At 71.3% G+C, this 16975-nt stretch overlaps 3 protein-coding genes across 5 annotated transcripts; 2 read left to right on the top strand and 1 right to left on the bottom strand.

Moving 5' to 3' along the window:
* The first annotated feature begins 1387 nt into the window (after nucleotides 1–1387).
* Nucleotides 1388–6571, top strand: TUBB3 (tubulin beta 3 class III). The gene is made up of 5 exons (XM_054269585.1): nucleotides 1388–2328; nucleotides 3106–3316; nucleotides 3989–4097; nucleotides 4869–4979; nucleotides 5278–6571. The coding sequence occupies exons 1-5, from the start codon at nucleotides 1388–1390 to the stop codon at nucleotides 6351–6353; spliced, it is 2448 nt and encodes an 815-aa protein (XP_054125560.1). The 3' UTR covers nucleotides 6354–6571.
* A 1021-nt stretch (nucleotides 6572–7592) lies between these two features.
* Nucleotides 7593–12522, top strand: DEF8 (differentially expressed in FDCP 8 homolog). 3 transcript variants are annotated; one of them, XM_054296391.1, is made up of 12 exons: nucleotides 7593–7610; nucleotides 8519–8637; nucleotides 8747–8829; nucleotides 8910–9059; nucleotides 9272–9413; nucleotides 9482–9646; nucleotides 10441–10568; nucleotides 10911–11024; nucleotides 11420–11500; nucleotides 11698–11838; nucleotides 11949–12058; nucleotides 12136–12522. In XM_054296391.1, the coding sequence occupies exons 2-12, from the start codon at nucleotides 8532–8534 to the stop codon at nucleotides 12236–12238; spliced, it is 1323 nt and encodes a 440-aa protein (XP_054152366.1). In that variant the 5' UTR covers nucleotides 7593–7610; nucleotides 8519–8531; the 3' UTR covers nucleotides 12239–12522. The 3 variants fall into 3 exon arrangements, with proteins under 3 accessions (XP_054152366.1, XP_054152365.1, XP_054152364.1); XM_054296390.1 differs by lacking the exon at nucleotides 7593–7610 and adding an exon at nucleotides 7718–7757 and having other exon boundaries at nucleotides 8522–8637; XM_054296389.1 differs by lacking the exon at nucleotides 7593–7610 and adding an exon at nucleotides 7718–7757.
* Nucleotides 12523–13322: 800 nt separating this feature from the next.
* Nucleotides 13323–16622, bottom strand: DBNDD1 (dysbindin domain containing 1). Its single transcript, XM_054269409.1, has 5 exons — nucleotides 16549–16622; nucleotides 15462–15579; nucleotides 14203–14349; nucleotides 13732–13872; nucleotides 13323–13644 (listed from the first exon to the last, which is right to left on the bottom strand). Exons 2-5 carry the CDS (start codon nucleotides 15508–15510, stop codon nucleotides 13481–13483), a joined length of 501 nt encoding a protein of 166 aa, XP_054125384.1. The 5' UTR covers nucleotides 15511–15579; nucleotides 16549–16622; the 3' UTR covers nucleotides 13323–13480.
* Nucleotides 16623–16975: the final 353 nt, after the last annotated feature.

Here is a 16975-nt window from a genome sequence, read left to right as displayed (position 1 = left end):
CCCCACCGGTACATCCAAATCCCATGGGATCCCAGCTCCGTAATTTGGCACTGGGGCAGCCTGGCCCCCATGCCCGGTGTGGCAGCTGAGCCGTGTCCATCCCTGGGCCCCCATGCCCGGTGTGTGCACTGGCCCCCCATGCCCAGCATGGCAACTGAGCCATTTCCATCCCTGGGCCCCCATGCCCGGTGTGTGCACTGGCCCCCCATGCCCAGCATGGCAACTGAGCCATTTCCATCCCTGGGCCCCCATGCCCGGTGTGTGCACTGGCCCCCCATGCCCAGCATGGCAACTGAGCCATTTCCATCCCTGGGCCCCCATGCCCGGTGTGGCAGCTGAGCCGTTCCCATCCCTGCCGGAGGGAAGGGCTCCCCAGCGGAAGCGGGCACCCGTGGGAGCGGCCTGCCCGCGGAGCTGTGAATGGCTCTTTGGCAGCCCGCGGCTCCAGGCATCAACACGGACCCAAGGCACATGATGGTCAGCTGGGCCCTGTCCCCGCAGCCTCCCCGCGGCGCCGCGCCTGCCGTGTCCCATTTAACCGTGCCCTGCTCGATCCCTATCGCGTCCCGTGCCCGCCCCGCTGTACAGCATCTCCCCTGGGGCCGTGGGAATGGGACCCTCCCAGTGCCGGTGCGTGGGACAGCCTGCATCGGGCCGTGCAGAGGGTCCTGCAGGGGTCCCCGAGGCGCATGGATAGCTCAGGGGGTGTGGGTGACCCCCACAGCAGGTGGGGCCCCCCAAGACGCGAGTCCCACGAGGCACATTGACCCCCGTAGGACACACAGGCCTTGGGGACCCCTCAAGATATGCAGACCCCCAGGGTTCAGGAGTCCCCCCCAGCAGACACAGGGCCTCAGGACACATGGGGACCCTAAGGTGCACAGTCCCCCAGGGCACAGAGGACCCCGATGGCAGCACCCCAAGGTGCATGACCCCAGGGGTACATGGAGCACCCCAGGGCCTTTGAGACCCCTGGGCACACGGTGATCCCGAGCAATCGAGGTCCCCAGGGCCACCCTGGGGGTCTCTCAGCCCTGGCCTCGGCAGCGGCCCCCTCGCTGCCAGGGTGCCTCCCTCACGCAGGTGCCCACCCTCCTCGGAGGAGGAGCTGCGGGAGCCGCTTTAAAGTGGGGCAGAGAAAGGGCCCTTTCTTCCCCTGCACCCTGGGCCGGCGGCGTGGGACGCCGGGCAGCGCTGGCACAGAGAGCCGCGCCCGAGGGTCCCGGCGGGCGCACGGCACCCCCGGCACGGCCCGGGCCTCCCGGCCCCAATTCCTCGGCATCCCCTGGGCCTCGCCGCCGGGCGCCGCGGGAGAACTGGCGGGGCACGACGGGGGCTCGGGGGCTGTGCGGGTGCCGCGGGGGGCCCCGGGGCTGAGGAGGGGCTCATGTCGACGCTGGCCCCCCTGCGTCTGCTGCGCGAGCCCTCGAATGCCAGCGAGGGCAACCACAGCAACGCCACGGTCGGGGCCGGCGGCGGCTGGTGCCAGGGGCTGGACATCCCCAGCGAGCTGTTCCTGGCGCTGGGGCTGGTGAGCCTGGTGGAGAACCTGCTGGTGGTGGCCGCCATCCTGAAGAACAGGAACCTGCACTCGCCCACCTACTACTTCATCTGCTGCCTGGCGGTGTCGGACATGCTGGTGAGCATCAGCAACCTGGCGGAGATGCTCTTCATGCTGCTGCTGGAGCACGGGCTGCTGGTGATGCGCCCCAGCGTCGTCCGCCACATGGACAGCGTCATCGACACGCTCATCTGCAGCTCCGTGGTCTCGTCCCTCTCCTTCCTGGGGGTCATCGCCGTGGACCGCTACATCACCATCTTCTACGCCCTGCGCTACCACAGCATCATGACCCTGCAGCGCGCCGTGGTCACCATGGCCAGCGTCTGGCTGGCCAGCACCGTGTCCAGCGCCGTCCTGATCGCCTACTACCGCAGCAACACCGTCCTCCTCTGCCTCATCGGCTTCTTCCTCTTCATGCTGGTCCTCATGCTGGTGCTCTACATCCACATGTTCGCCCTGGCCCGCCACCACCTGCACAGCATCTCCAGCCAGCAGAAGCCGCCCACCGCTCATCGTGGCGGCAGCCTGAAGGGCGCCGTCACCCTCACCATCCTCCTGGGCGTCTTCTTCATCTGCTGGGGGCCCTTCTTCTTCCACCTCATCCTCATCGTCACCTGTCCCACCAACCCCTTCTGCACCTGCTTCTTCAGCTACTTCAACCTCTTCCTCATCCTCATCATCTGTAACTCGGTGATTGACCCCCTCATCTACGCCTTCCGGAGCCAGGAGCTCCGGCGGACGCTGCGGGAGGTGGTGACGTGCTCCTGGTAGGCAGCGGGACACGGTACCGGCACGGCCACCCCCGCCCTGAAACGGACAGACGGATGGACTCACGGACGGACGGGACGAGCCGCGGGGCGCCCGGTCCGGGCGAGGGACTCGCGGTTCCCAATAAAGGCTCTTTGCAGTGACGCTGTGGCTGGCATCGGGCGGCCCCGGGGAGCCCCGAGGGGAGAGGTCCCTCCCGGTCCCGCCGGTCGGTCACGGGTCACTTGGTCCCGGCGGGAAGCGGGAAGGACCGACTGGGCGGCGGGAGGCCGACCCTAGGCGGGGGGTGGTCCCGGCCGCCCCCGGACAAAGGGCCCATCACCGTCGCCTTTGTTCTCGGGCCGCGCCCGCCGCCGCCCACCTCGTCACCGGCACCGGCACCGCGCCCGTTCCCGCGGGGTCGACCGCCGACCGGGACCCCCAGGGTGGCCCTCCCGTACCCCGTCCCTACCCCTCCCGTTCCGGGACACTGTTAGGAGGGGTGTCCCCTGCGTGTCCCCCCGCCCCGCCGCCGCCGCCGCCCCGGGATGCTCCCGCCGCCGCCGCCGGGCGGTCCCAGGCTGCCCGCAAGGGTCCCGGGGTGTCCCCGCTCCCCGCGGGTGCCGGGGGCGCCCCCCGGGCCGTGCCCCCCGCCCGTGCCGGGTCCCGGTTCCGCCGCGGCGGGGCGTGGCCGTGGGCGGGGCCGGGCGGGGCGTGGCGGGCGGTGCCGGTGCCGCAGGGCTGTTGCGGCGCTGCGGCGGCGGCCGCTGATTGGCTGCGGCGGGCGGTGACGTCAGCGGCCGGCCCGGTGCGGCGGCGGGAGCCTATAAAGGATGCGGCGTTGGCCGCGCCGCCCCCCGCGCTCCCGGTGCCGCTCCGCTCCGGTGCCGCTCCGCTCCCGGCCCCAGCCCGCTCCCGTCCCGTCCCGCTCCGCTCCGGCCAGGCCGCACCATGAGGGAGATCGTCCACATCCAGGCGGGGCAATGCGGCAACCAGATCGGCGCCAAGGTAACGGCGGCGCCGCCCCGCCCCGCCCGCCGCGGCGGAGCCGGGCGGCGGACAAAGGCAGAGCCGCTCCCCTCCCCCACCGCCGCCGCACCGGGAGGACAAAGCGCCCCGCCCCCCCCGCGCCCCCCGCCCCCGCCTTTGTCCGTCAGAACCGCGGACAGCGCCCGCCGAGCCCCGCCCGGGGTCCCGGTGCCCCCCGCCCTGCCCAGCCCCGCTCGGCGTTTGGGGGTCCCGGTGCCCCCCGCCCTGCTGAGACTCGCTCGGCTTTTGCCGTGCTCCCCGCCCTGCTCGGAATTTTGGGTGTTCGGGGGATCCCCGTGTCCCCGCTCCGCCGAGCCTCGTCCCGGGCTTTGAGGAGTCCCGATACCCCCTCCCTGCTCGGGATTTTGGGTGTTTGGGGATCCCGGTGCCCGCCGCCCCGCCGGAACCTGCCCAGCGGTTTGGGGAGTCCCGGTGCCCCCCGCCTGTCCCCGCCCGGGGATTTCAGTGTTTGGGGTGTCCCGGTGCCCCCCGCCTGTCCCCGCCCGAGGATTTCAGTGTTTGGGGAGTCCCGGTGCCTCCTGCCCCACCCAGCCCTGCCGAGGGATGGGAGGATCCCGGTGCCCGTGCCTCGCCCAGGGGCTGGGGGTGTTCCAGTGCCTCCCGCCCCTCTGAGCTCCCCGTCCTCCCCAGTTCTGGGAGGTGATCAGCGACGAGCACGGCATCGACCCCAGCGGCAACTACGTGGGGGACTCGGACCTGCAGCTTGAGCGCATCAGCGTCTACTACAATGAGGCCTCTTGTAAGCGACCCCCCCCTCAGAACCCCCCCGGCAGGGCAGCCCGGCACCCCCACTCTGAGCTGGGAGGGGCCCCGGTGTGACCCCACAGTGCAGGAGGAGCTGGGGCTGCGTGGGGGGGCAGGGGGGCAGACAGACAGACAGACCCACCCTTGGAGGTGTGGGGTGGGCAGGCAGGTGCACCCACCCCGTGGGACCGTTTCGTTTGGGGCAGGGGGAAATGGTCGGTGCACACCCAGTTCCACGGGACCCTGCGGTTTGGGAGGGGTCACACACAACACCTGCACCCAGCCCTGTTGGACCCCGGGAGGGCAGACATGTGCACCCACCCCTCAGACCCCGTCCTGTGGGGGGACAGGGGCACCTGTGCCCCCAAATTCATGGGATCCTGTAGTTTGGGTGGGGGCATGACACATGTATCTCCCCAGTGGGACACTGTGGTGTGGGAGGGGGACACACATACACCCACCCCGCGGGACCCTGGGGTTTGTGGACAGAGGGACACCTGTGCTCCCCCTGTAGGATCCTGTGGTGAGGGAGGGACAAACCACCAACATCCCCCAGCCCACGGGGAATGGGGGCAGACATTGCACCCACCCCATGTGACCCCCATTGTTTGGGGGTAACGAGACACGCACCACACCAGGAGCCCCTGGGATTTGGGGGGACATGACCTGTGCACCAGCCCCGTAGAACCTGCAGGGTGCTGGGAACACCTCTGGGGCGGGATGGGGGACAGCTGCAGGTCCGCTCCCATCACGGGGTCTCTCTCAGCTCACAAGTACGTGCCTCGCGCCATCCTGGTGGACCTGGAGCCGGGGACGATGGACAGCGTGCGCTCGGGTGCCTTCGGCCACCTCTTCCGCCCCGACAACTTCATCTTTGGTAGGTCCCCGGGGAGGGAGGGGTCCCCCGATGTTCCCCCGAGCCCCAGCGCCCTCGGACCCGCCCGGCCGGTCGCCGTCCCCGGGGCCCTGGGCGGGCACACCCCTCCCGCGCCGCGGGGCCGGCACCTCCGGCTCGCCGCCAAACCTCTGCAGTTCCTGCTTCCCACCCCGCCCCGGCGTCAGATCTGCCGGTGCTGCCGGCGGCAGCGGCTGGGCCGGCCCCGATCCTCTGCCGGTGCCCTCGGGCCGTGGGCGTGGGGGGCCGGCGGCCATCGGAGCCTCTGTTCTCTTCCCAGGGCAGAGCGGTGCCGGCAACAACTGGGCCAAGGGGCACTACACGGAGGGCGCCGAGCTGGTGGACTCGGTGCTGGACGTGGTGCGCAAGGAGTGCGAGAACTGCGACTGCCTGCAGGGCTTCCAGCTGACCCACTCGCTGGGCGGGGGCACCGGCTCGGGCATGGGCACGCTGCTCATCTCCAAGGTGCGCGAGGAGTATCCCGACCGCATCATGAACACCTTCAGCGTGGTGCCGTCGCCCAAGGTGTCGGACACGGTGGTGGAGCCCTACAACGCCACGCTGTCCATCCACCAGCTGGTGGAGAACACGGACGAGACCTACTGCATCGACAACGAGGCGCTCTACGACATCTGCTTCCGCACCCTCAAGCTGGCCACCCCCACCTACGGCGACCTCAACCACCTGGTGTCGGCCACCATGAGCGGCGTCACCACCTCCCTGCGCTTCCCCGGGCAGCTCAACGCCGACCTGCGCAAGCTGGCCGTCAACATGGTGCCCTTCCCGCGGCTGCACTTCTTCATGCCCGGCTTCGCCCCGCTGACGGCCCGGGGCAGCCAGCAGTACCGCGCCCTCACCGTGCCCGAGCTCACCCAGCAGATGTTCGACGCCAAGAACATGATGGCGGCGTGCGACCCCCGCCACGGCCGCTACCTCACCGTGGCCACCGTCTTCCGTGGCCGCATGTCCATGAAGGAGGTGGATGAACAGATGCTGGCCATCCAGAGCAAGAACAGCTCCTACTTCGTGGAGTGGATCCCCAACAATGTCAAGGTGGCCGTGTGCGACATCCCGCCGCGGGGGCTGAAGATGTCCTCCACCTTCATCGGCAACAGCACGGCCATCCAGGAGCTCTTCAAGCGCATCTCGGAGCAGTTCACGGCCATGTTCCGCCGCAAGGCCTTCCTGCACTGGTACACGGGCGAGGGCATGGACGAGATGGAGTTCACCGAGGCCGAGAGCAACATGAACGACCTGGTGTCCGAGTACCAGCAGTACCAGGACGCCACGGCCGAGGAGGAGGGCGAGATGTACGAGGACGACGAGGAGGAGTCGGAGGCGCAGGGCGCCAAGTGACGCCCGCCGCCCCCGGCACTGCCCGCGGCCCCCCGGCTTCGTGCTGCTGCAGCCCCCGGTGCTGCTCCCCGCCATCCCCTCAGTGTCTCCTGACCCCGGTCCCCCCTGAGCCGGCTCGGCCCCTCGCCCCCCTTCCTACCTCCCCCCTTTTCGTTTTTTACTGGTTTGTGTCTTATTATTTTTTTTGAATACTTAATAAATTTATTGCTGTCCAGGTAGTACCTGTGTGTGCCTGCTGGGTAGGGGGACAGGGGACACCCACACGGTTCAGCCCCCCCAGCCATTCCCAGGCAGAGCAGGTGTTTGGGAAGCCCCCATGCAGTGCCCCCCACCCTTCTGCCCCTCAGATCCAGCTGCCCCAGGCGGGCTGTGCCTTTGTCCCCACTGTCATCCTTCTCCATGCTGGGGGGGTGTGGCCCTGTGCCAGGACACAGTTGGCCCTTTGTTCCCCAATCTGAGGTGGTAGCACAGACCCCGGGGACCCCAGGGTGTTTCCCCAGAGCTCAGTGTGTGCTCAGTTGTGGAGGACTCAGGACACTCCTGGCTCTGAGCCCCTGCCTTTGGAGGCCATTGGCCAGTAGGGCTGTGGGCTGTAGGAACAGGGGCTGTGGGGATGGGGACAGTGGGGCTGGGGGCTGTGAGGATGGTGACAGTGGGAATGGAGGCTGCAGGGGTGGGGTCTGTAGGGATGGAGACAGTGGGGATGGAGGTTGTGGGTTGTGGGGACGGGGGCTGTAGGGAAAAGGAATGGTAGGGCTGGGGGTTCTGGGGCTGTCGGGGTGGGGACAGTGCAGGTGGCAGCAGTGGGGCTGGGGCGGTGGGGACAGTGAGGCTGTAGCGGTGGGGACAGTGGGGCTGGCCGTCGCGGTGGGGATGGCAGCAGTGGTGCTGTCGAGATGGGGACAGTGGGGCTGTCGCGGTGGGGATGGCAGCAGTGGTGCTGTCGGGACGGGGACAGTGGGGCTGTCGCGGTGGGGATGGCAGCAGTGGGGCTGTCGCCGTGGGGATGGCAGCAGTGGGGCTGTCGGGATGGGGACAGTGCGGCTGTCGCGGTGGGGAGGGTGCAGATGTCGCGCTGGGGACAGTGCGGCTGTCGCGGAGCGGCCCCGCCCGGGCGCGGCGGGTGCAGTGCGGTCTGCCGGCCGGCAGGCGGCGACAGCACGCAGGACTCGAGGGGCGGAGCCTGCCGGGGCGGGGCCTCACAGGAGGCGGGGCCCCGTAAGGGGGCGGGGCCTGTCGGGCGCGGCGGCGCGCGCGGTGAGCGGGGCGGGGGCGCTGCCCCCTGGCGGGGACGGGAGGGGACGGGAGGGGACAACGGGGGACAGCGGGGGACAGCGGGGGACAGCGGGGTACAGCCGGGGCACAGCGGGGCCCTCGGGGGGCCGCGATGCGTGGACGGTGCCGGTACGTGGTGACCGCGGGCCGAAGCGGGCGGTGCCGGCGGGGCAGGGCGGGGGCACGGGCGTGGGAGGCGGAGAGACGCGTCTGTCCACGGGGACAGGGACGGGAGAGGAGACGGGGTATGGTGCCAGCACCGAGGAGTCGGGGACGGGGACGGTGCTGGGGTGGCGGTGCTTGTGACAGAACGCCGGTGCGGTGTGTCGGTGGCAGGTGGTGTGTCGGTGCCGGTGCCCGTGTGTCAGTTCCGGTGTGTCGGTGTCAGTGCCGGTGCCGGTGTGTCGGTGTTTGTGGCAGTGCTGGGGTTTCTGTGGCCGTACCGGGGTGTCGGTGGCAGTGAGGAGATGTCGGTACCAGTGCCGGTGCCCGTGACGGGGTTTCAGCGCTGCTGTTGGGGTGCCGGTGCCAGGGCTGGTACCCCCGGTGGGTGTACCGGGGTGTTGCTGCCGGTGGGGAAGTGCCGGTGCTGAGGTGGCAGTGCCGTGACAGGGTGTTGGTGACAGTGCCGGTGCTGCTGAGGTGCTATTGGTGCCTGGCATGGGGTGACTGTGCTGGTGCCAGGGTGTGGGTGCTGGTGATGCCGTGCAAGTGCCTGTCACGGGGTGGTGGTGATGGTATTCGGGGTGCTGATGGCATTTGGGGTGCTGGTGTCAGTGCCAGTGCCGGGCTGTGGATGCCAGGGTGCCGGCGCTGGGCTGTGGGTGCCAGGGTGCCCGTGCCGGTGCCGCTGCCCGAACCGGGCTGACTGAGGCCGTGTCCCCCGGCAGCAGGACGGCGGCGATGGCGTCGGACGAGCGGCTGGCCCGGTTCCGCCAGGCGCACCTGAACCCGTTCAACAAGAGCCCCGAGCAGCCGGAGCGGCCCGAGGGGGAGCCCCCCGCCCCAGGTGGGTGCCGCTTCCCCCCCGCCCCTCCCTGTCCCGCACGGGGGGCGCAGCCGGGCCCAGCCCCCGCTCGGGGGTGGGTTCAGCCCCCCACGACGGCCCCCCTTTGCAGCCCAGCAGGCGGACCCCCCCCCGGGGGACCCCGAGGGCGCCCTGGACCTGGGGCTGGCCGAGGACCACTTCTCGCGGCCCGTGGTGAGTGCGGCGGGCGCTGTGGGGCGGGGGGCGCGCGGGGGGCTCGGCTGACCCTCCTCTCGCCCCTCGGGTGCCGGCAGGGGCTGATCCTGGCGTCGGACGTGCCGCAGCTGCGCCGCGCCATCGAGGAGTGCAAGCGGGTGATCCTGGCGCTGCCCGAGCACTCGGAGCGCCAGAAGGACGCCGTGGTGCGCCTCATCCACCTCCGCCTCAAGCTGCAGGAGCTCAAGGTGGGGCCGGGGCCGCGCACACAGGGGCTCTGTGCTGGGGCTCCGTGCTCGCACCCATCCCTGGAGGGCTGGACACGCCTCGGAGCATCCTGCGGTGGTGGGAGGTGTCCCCGTCCATGGCAGGGAAGGGAGGGTGGAAGGGGTGACCCTTAAGGTCCAGCCCAAGCCATTCCGTGATTCTTTAGCTCTCTGAGCCCCATTCCCCCCTGCAGGACCCCGGTGAGGATGAGCCCAACATCCGCGTGGTCCTGGAGCACCGCTTCTACAAGGAGAAGAGCAAGAGCGTCAAGCAGATGTGCGACAAGTGCAGCACCATCATCTGGGGGCTCATCCAGACCTGGTACACCTGCACAGGTGCGTCCGGGACACCCTGCCCGTCCCCGCTGGCCCCCGCCCGCGCTGACAGCCGCCCGTGCCCGCAGGCTGCTACTACCGCTGCCACAGCAAGTGCCTGCCGCTGGTGAGCCGGCCGTGCGTGCGGGCCCAGGTCAGCCACCAGGCGGAGTACCAGCTCAGCATCTGCCCCGAGAGCGGCCTGGACAGCCAGGACTACCGCTGTGCCGAGTGCCGGGCCCCCATCTCCCTCCGTGAGCCCCTGCTGCCCGGGGGATGGGGGCACTGGGGGAGATGGGGGAACTGGGGGGGCTGGGGGAGATGGGGGGCTGGGGGAGATGGGGAGAACTGTGGGGAAATGGGGGAGATGGGGGAACTGGGGGAGATGGGGGGCTGGGGGAGATGGGGAGAACTGTGGGGAAATGGGGGAGCTGGGGGGGCTGGGGGAGATGGGGGAGCTGGGACTGGGAGGATCTGGGGGAGCTGGGGGGACTGGGGGAGATGGGAGAGATGGTGGGAACTGGGAGGGCTGGGGGAGCTGGGGGTGGGTGGGGGGATCTGGAGGGGCTGGGGGGAGTTGGGGGAGCTGGAGGGAGCTGGGGGGGCTGGGGAGGGCTGGGGGAGCTGGGGCTGGGAGGGCTGTGGGTAGTGGGGCTCTGTGGGGCTTGAGGAAAGCAGGGCTGGGGGAGCTGGGGAGTTGTGTTGCCTGGGGGCTCAGTGGGGCTGGGATGAGCTGAGAGCTCTGTGGGGTTGGGGCTGTAGGGCTGGGGGGTTCATGAAGCTCTGTGGGACTGAGGGTTGTGAGGATGAGGGGGCTGGGGGGGCTCTGTGGGGCTGGGGGAGCCCAGAGTGAGGGGCTGTGGGCTGGGGGGTGTGTGGGGCTGGCGGGAGCTGACTGTGGGCTCTGGGGGTGATGGGGATGTGGGGAAGGTGACACCGGGGCCCTGCCGTGTCCCCGGGGCTTGCTGGGGGCACGCACAGGGTGTGGGGGGCGCAGAGGGCAGGGCGGTGGCGGTGCCAGCCCCGTGCCAGCCCTGTGCCACCGCAGGGGGGGTGCCCAGCGAGGCCCGGCAGTGCGACTACACCGGCCTCTACTACTGCTCCAGCTGCCACTGGAACGACCTGGCCGTGGTGCCCGCCCGGGCCATCCACAACTGGGACTTTGAGCCCCGCAAGGTGGGCTGGGGGCACCTGGGTGGCACAGAGACCCCTGGGACAGAACCCCTGAGTGGAGGCCACCGGGGGGCATGTGCTTGTTTGTGGGGGTCCCTGGGAGGTGCATCCGTGGGTAGAGGTGGCTTGGGAGCTGTGTCCTTTGTCAGAGGTGTCCCCCCGGGAAGGGACTCCCATGGTAGAGGTCACTTGGGGGATCCCATCCCTGACCTCGCACGTCTCTGGGGATCATGGCATTGTGCAGATGTCACCTGGGGGACCGCAGCCCCGGTCATGGGGGCAGGGGGTCCTTGGGTGGTGGCACAGGGCTGGCAGGTGCTGAGGTGGCCCTGGCGGCGCTGGCAGGTGTCACGGTGCAGCATGAGGTACCTGGCACTGATGGTGTCACGGCCGGTGCTGAAGCTGAGGGAGATCAACCCGCTGCTCTTCAACTACGTGGAGGAGCTGGTGGAGATCCGGGTGAGTGCTGGGGCTGGGGAGGGCACCCCAAGGGCAGGGGACACCACAGGGGCCTGTGCAGCGAGCAGGAGGTGGGGGGACCCCAGGGGCACCCACTGGGTCCCACAGAGAGGAAGCAAGGTGGGGTGGGGGGTTTGGGGCAGAGGGTGCCCAGACTGTAACAGGGATGAACTTGCCCCAGTCTGGGCTTCTTGTCATGCTCCTGTCTCCATCCCATTAACAACCCTGTCCCCATCCTCATCCTCATCCTCATCTTGCCCCTACCCTTCCCTATGGTCCTATTCCTGTCACCACCTCTATCCCCATTCCTTTTCCCATTCCTGTCCCTATTCCTGTATTTCCATCCCATCCCATTCCTGTCCCTATTGCCACCCCTCCCATCGTGTCCCCTGCAGAAGCTGCGCCAGGACATCCTGCTGATGAAGCCTTACTTCATCACCTGCAAGGAGGCCATGGAGGCACGGCTGCTGCTGCAGGTCAGGCAGGGGCCTGGGCCAGGCGTGGTGGTGACAGTCACACCTTGGGGACGGTCACACAGCAGTGATGGTCACACACTGATTGTGGTCACACAGTGATTGCAGTCACACCTTGGTGGCGGTCACACCTTGGTGGCGGTCACACGACAGTGACGGTCACACCTTGGTGGCGGTCACAGCGCCCCTTTCCCCCCCAGCTGCAGGACCGGCAGCACTTTGTGGAGAACGACGAGATGTACTCGCTGCAGGACCTGATCGACATCGAGGCCGGGCGCCTGGGCTGCTCCCTCACCGAGATCCACACGCTCTTTGCCAAGCACATCAAGCTGGACTGCGAGGTGAGCCCGTGCTGGGGGGGCAGGGCCGTGGGGACACCCCCGTGGGGCCGGGGCAGGGCTGGCAGGGTCCCCACTGTCACCTGCTGGTCACACTGTCCCCCGTTCCCCAGCGGTGCCAGGCCAAGGGCTTTGTCTGCGAGCTGTGCCGCGAGGGCGACGTGCTCTTCCCCTTCGACAGCCACACCTCGGTGTGCGCCGACTGCTCCGCCGTCTTCCACAGGTACCGTGGCACTCTGGGGCGGGCTGGGGGCCCTGGGGGTGGCAGGGGTGACCCAGCACTGTCCCCCCCCTCTGCAGGGACTGCTACTACGACAACTCCACCACGTGTCCCCGCTGCGCCCGGCTGAGCCTGCGGAAGCAATCCCTGTTCCAGGACTCCGGCACGGAGGGGGAGCCCTGAGGGGGTCTGGCCCCACTGTGGGGTCTCAGGCCCGAGGCTGCCCCCACCCCACCCAGCACAGGGCCCTGGGATGGACACGATCAGCCCAGCGGTGGTTTGGGGACTGGGGTGGGGCTGGCTCTGCGATCCCGTGCTCATGGACGTGGCAGCGCCGCCGGGACGGAATCACTGCTGGAGCCCAGCCCTTCCCGGGAGCACCGAGAGCCTCACCGGAGGGGCAGGATGGGGTTAACCGGGATCCGGTAAAGGCCCCGCAGCGGCTCCTGCCTGGGACCGGTCTGCGGGCAGGGGCAGGGACGGCTGCGGGCAGGGCTGGGGCTGCTGTGCTGTCCTGCAGGGACAGGCGCTGGCAGGAGGGCTCAGCCCTGGCACCGGGGCGGGACCGAGTCCCTCCCACACAACACCGGAGTCTGGTCCCTCCGCAGCCCACGGCACCGCCGAGCCCCGGGGGGATGCTGCGGGATCTTCCCCGGGCTGGACCGGGCGCGGTGCGGAGCCGCCGCCTCCCCTTCTCCCGGTGTTTCTGTAGCATTAAGGAGCCTCTTTGCGCAACCCGGCACTCGTGTCCCTGCTTCGGGCGGCGAGGGGGCACCGGGGGCACGGGCATGAGGTGCCAGCGCCCGGGGGTGGCAGCCCGGGAGCTCCCGCCGGTCTGTCTGGGGCTGCCGGGGGCGAGCACCGGTCCCGGGCCTGCCCGCGGGGTGGAATTGCGCTGCTCGGGATGTGCCGCAGCCACCGCCGGTCTCCCGCCCACCGGAAGTGGCCGCGGCCCCGCTGCCCCGGTACCCGGTAGGGCCGGGCACTCCCTCCCCGCTGCTCCCGCGCTGTTCCGTGCCCCCAGCTCCTCCCGCTCCCCCAGCGGCGGCGCAGACGGGCAGAGGCCGGCGGTGGGTCGGTCGGTCGGTCGGTTTTACCGGATCACAGCACTGCTACATCAGAACCGGGCGGGCACCGGCACCGGCCGCGCTCCGTCGGGCCGCGCTGAGCCGTGCGACCCGTCCCGTGCCGCCCCATCCGCCGCTCCCGGTGACCAAGGCCGTGCCGCTCCCGGGGGCCGGCGGGACCGGCCCGGTTTCCCCCCGGGGCCACCGGCCGAGGGCAGCCCGGTACGTCCCCGCCGCGGGGCCGGGGCCGCCCGTGCCCTCCGGGCGGGCTAACGGGAGTCCTGCGCCCGGGGCCGGGCTCCATCGGTGCCGACGGGACCGGCAGCGGCGCGTCCCGGTGTCCCCGGCGGGTCTGTCCCTACGGCTCCCGCGGGCGCTCGGCGGGCAGGAAGGCGTCCGGGGGTCCCGGCGGTCCCGGCGGCAGCTCGGGGTCACTCAGGTGCTTCTTGTCCCGGCCCTGCTCCCGCGCGCGGCTCCAGGAGGGCGAGCGCAGGTACCCGGCCCGCGGCGGCGGCTGCAGCCCTGCGGGACGCACGGCCGGGGCCGCGGTCAGCGGCGCCCCGGGGCGGGCGGACGCGCCGGGAGCGGCGGCCCCGGAGCCCCGCTCACCGCCGGGCGTCTCTGCGGCCGCGTTCTCCTCGTCGGAGTCGGCGAAGACCTCGGCCAGCTCCTGGTCCGACATGTCGGTCAGCTCGGTCAGGTCCAGCAGGTCGAAGTGCACCTCCAGCGAGGACACGCTGCTCAGCGGCTCTGCGGGCACCGGGCACGGCTGGGCACGCGCCGCCCTGCCCACCGGGGAGCCGGGGGCCGCTGCTTGGGGCCCAGGGAGCTGGGGGCGTGAGGGGCTGGGGACCCTAGGGGTTCCAGGGACAGGAAGGAGACCCCAGGGGATGGCAGAACACTGGGGACAATCGGGACACCCCGAGGGCTGGCAGAGGACTCTTGGGGACAAGCAGGAAACCCTGGAGCCGACCGGAGGTGCTGGGGACAGGCAGGTGACGCTGTGGGCGGCAGACATGGCAGGGACAAAGCAGGGGACCACAGGGACGGGCAGGGAGCGCGGCTCAGGGCCTCACTCACGTCGGCGCTCGGTGACCTGCAGCAGGCCGGCGCTGGGGATGGGGATGCCCCCCTGCTCCTCCGCGGGCACTCGGGGGGGCTCCTGGGCCGGGCCGTGCGTGGGGGTCCCTGCGGGGCGCTCCGGGACCAGCGGCTCCTTGCCGAGCTCTGCCACATCAGCACCCTCCGCCTCAGCGAGGGCAGCTCCCCTCGGGGTGCCCAGCTCAGGGCAGGGCGCAGCAGGACCCCCGGGAGGACCGGGCACGGGCAGCGCTGCCCGAGCCCCCGTGTCGGGGCTGGCAGCCCCCAGCCCCCGCCCGCAGCCCCTTTGTGTCGGGAGACAAAGCGCGGCTGTGCCGGGCCCGGACGAGGGCGGGTTGTGCTGGGGCCGTCCCCGCGGGGAGCGCAGGGACGCGGCGGCCGCGGCACGGCCCAGCCCGGGCACACGGTGCCGGTGCGGCCCGCGGCCGTGGCACACGGCGGGGGCACGGCCGTGCCTCGGGGCTGAGGGGGCACCGGGGAGGCTCTGTGTGCCCAGGGGGGGAACTGCGCCCTGTCCCCGTGGTCGGTGCACCCCGTGCCACCACCGAACCGTGCCAGCACTGAGTTACCGGGTGGCACGGCTCGGGGATGGCATCGCCTCCCTCCCACCCAGACGGTGACAGCGGGACAGGGACAGAGACCTCCAACCCACGGGGGAAGGGGAATTCCTGCTGCTGGCACGTGGAGCTGCAGGACATGGGCAGGACAGCACGGGACAGCATGGGACAGCATGGGACAGCAGTGGGACAGCATGGGACAGCATGGGGACAGCATGGGACAGCAGTGGGACAGCATGGGACAGCATGGGACAGCAGTGGGACAGCATGGGACAGCAATGGGACAGCAATGGGACAGCATGGGACAGCATGAGACAGCAGTGGGACAGCAATGGGACAGCATGAGACAGCAGTGGGACAGCATGGGACAGCATGGGACAGCAGCCCTCTGCCCCGACAGTGGCTCTGCCACATCCTGACCCCGCAGGGGACATCGGGCACCCCGCGCTGGCAGTGCGTCCCCTCGGGCCGGGAAATGGGCTCCTCACCCCGGGAAATCGCTCCTCACCCCGGGAAATCGCTCCTCATCCCGCTCCAGAGCAGGGCAGGGCAGAGCGGATCCCCCCGCGCTCCCGCCCGCTCCCGCCGCCTGCCCAGCCCGGTGGGTGACACCGTGCCGTGTCACCGTGCCGTGTCACCGTAAGGAGCGCAGCCCCCTGCCCGCACCGCGCCCGCACCCACCGGGGCGCTGCTCCCGGCTGCAGAACTCCCCTCTGGCCTCCGCCTGCATGGTCCCGCCGTGCCACCGGCCGTGCCACCGGCAGTGTCACCGGCAGTGTCACCGGGGCTCACCGGCTGCCTGGCGGGAGCGGGGCCGGGTCAGGGATCGCTCCCTCCCGCCCGCCGTGCGCTGCTGACTCACGGCAACCGCAGAGCCGGGCGGCCGCCGGTACCGGCACCCCGCGGCACCGGGCACCCCGCGGCACCCGCAGCCCGCCCCGGGGGCACCGCCCCCCCCCGGGCCGGTGTCCCGCCGCTGCCCCGGTGCCACGGCCGGGGCTGCCCCGTGCGGGTTGTACGGCCCGGTCCCGTGCGGGCCACACCGGGAGGGACGGGCGGGCAGGGCAGCCCCGGCACCGCCTCTGCCGCCAGGTGCAGCCCCCCAGAACTGCGGCCCCCTGGGCTGCACCAGCACCGGCACCGGCACCTCCCTGTCCCCGAGCCCCCCGCACACCGGCACTGCCACAGCCGTGCGGGGTGGCTGCAGGTACCCCCTGCTCCCCTGGGCACCCCAGAGCTCCCGCATGTCCCGTGAGCCCCCACCGCCCCTGTGCACCCCGGGCACCCCAGCGTCCCCCCACATTCCCGGGGCACCCGCTGCAAGCCCAGGTGCCCGGTGCTCTCCCCAGCTCCGTGTGACCGCCCGGCCACCCCGCTGCCTCCCCTTGTCACCGCCCTGCACCCCCTCCTGCGAGCACCCCCTGCCCCCCAAACCCCCGGGGCACCCCAGGGCTCCCTCAGCGCCCCGAACACCCGTGTCCCCCCACATTCTCTGGGTGCCCCACTGCTCTGTCCCTCCGTCCCCGGCTCTCCCGGCACGGACCCCCCCGGTTCCCGGTTCTCGGTCCCCGCCCCCCAATCCCTCCCGTGCAGCGGAGCCCCCCAGCCCGGCCCCTTTGCCTCCTTTGCCCCCCAGTGCAGCCCCCGCAGCCCCTTCCGCCGCACCCCCGCCCTACATCTCCGTGTGCGCCCCGCGGGGCCCGGCCCGGTTCCACGGCGATGGGCGTGCCGGTCCCACCGAGCCTCCCCGCTCTGCCCCCGCCCTCACCTCCGGTGCCGGCCGCTGCCGGGGCCGCCATGCGCCGGGCTCGGGGCTGATGCCGGGGACGGTGCCGGTGCCGGTCCGGTGCTGGGCGGGCCCGGTGCCAGCCCGCAGCCCGCACGGTCCTGCCCGCCGCGGCGGGGGCGGGGACACCGGGGGCGGGGACACCGGGATGGGCGGGGACGAGGGGCGGGAGCACCGGCGGGACAAGAGAGGGCGCGGAGGGGACCGGGAGGAGCGGGGGGGCTCGGGGAGCAGAGCCGGGGCTGTGCCGCAGCTGTGGGGACAGCCCCGGTACAGCGGTGGGCGCGGGGGTCGGGGAGCCTGGGCCGGACACGGCGGGACTCCCCGGGTTTGTCCCCCCCGTCCTGCCCGAACTCCTCGGTTCCCCCGGTCCCCAGGTTCCCTCACACGGCCCCCGGCGCCCCCTCCC

The sequence above is a fragment of the Melozone crissalis genome, unplaced genomic scaffold (assembly GCF_028551555.1).
Source record: "Melozone crissalis strain CALT ecotype California unplaced genomic scaffold, PUWL_Pcris_2 ptg000007l_1, whole genome shotgun sequence".
Lineage (NCBI taxonomy): Eukaryota > Metazoa > Chordata > Aves > Passeriformes > Passerellidae > Melozone > Melozone crissalis.
The sequence above is the reverse complement of the archived record's forward strand: the minus strand, read 5'-3'. Positions and strand labels throughout refer to the sequence as shown.

Coding starts and splice junctions, on each gene's coding strand:
- TUBB3 (XM_054269585.1), top strand. CDS start 1,388: ATGTCGACGCTGGCCCCCCTGCGTCTGCTGCGCGAGCCCTCGAATGCC. Junction 2,329..3,105: donor GAGGTGGTGACGTGCTCCTG/GTAGGCAGCGGG, acceptor CGGTGACGTCAG/CGGCCGGCCCGGTGCGGCGG. Junction 4,980..5,277: donor CCCCGACAACTTCATCTTTG/GTAGGTCCCCGG, acceptor TTCTCTTCCCAG/GGCAGAGCGGTGCCGGCAAC.
- DEF8 (XM_054296389.1), top strand. Junction 8,830..8,909: donor ACCACTTCTCGCGGCCCGTG/GTGAGTGCGGCG, acceptor GGGTGCCGGCAG/GGGCTGATCCTGGCGTCGGA. Junction 11,025..11,419: donor AGGAGCTGGTGGAGATCCGG/GTGAGTGCTGGG, acceptor TGTCCCCTGCAG/AAGCTGCGCCAGGACATCCT.
- DBNDD1 (XM_054269409.1), bottom strand. CDS start 15,510: ATGCAGGCGGAGGCCAGAGGGGAGTTCTGCAGCCGGGAGCAGCGCCCC. Junction 13,873..14,202: donor GCAGGTCACCGAGCGCCGAC/GTGAGTGAGGCC, acceptor CGGTGCCCGCAG/AGCCGCTGAGCAGCGTGTCC. Junction 13,645..13,731: donor GGCCGCAGAGACGCCCGGCG/GTGAGCGGGGCT, acceptor TGCGTCCCGCAG/GGCTGCAGCCGCCGCCGCGG.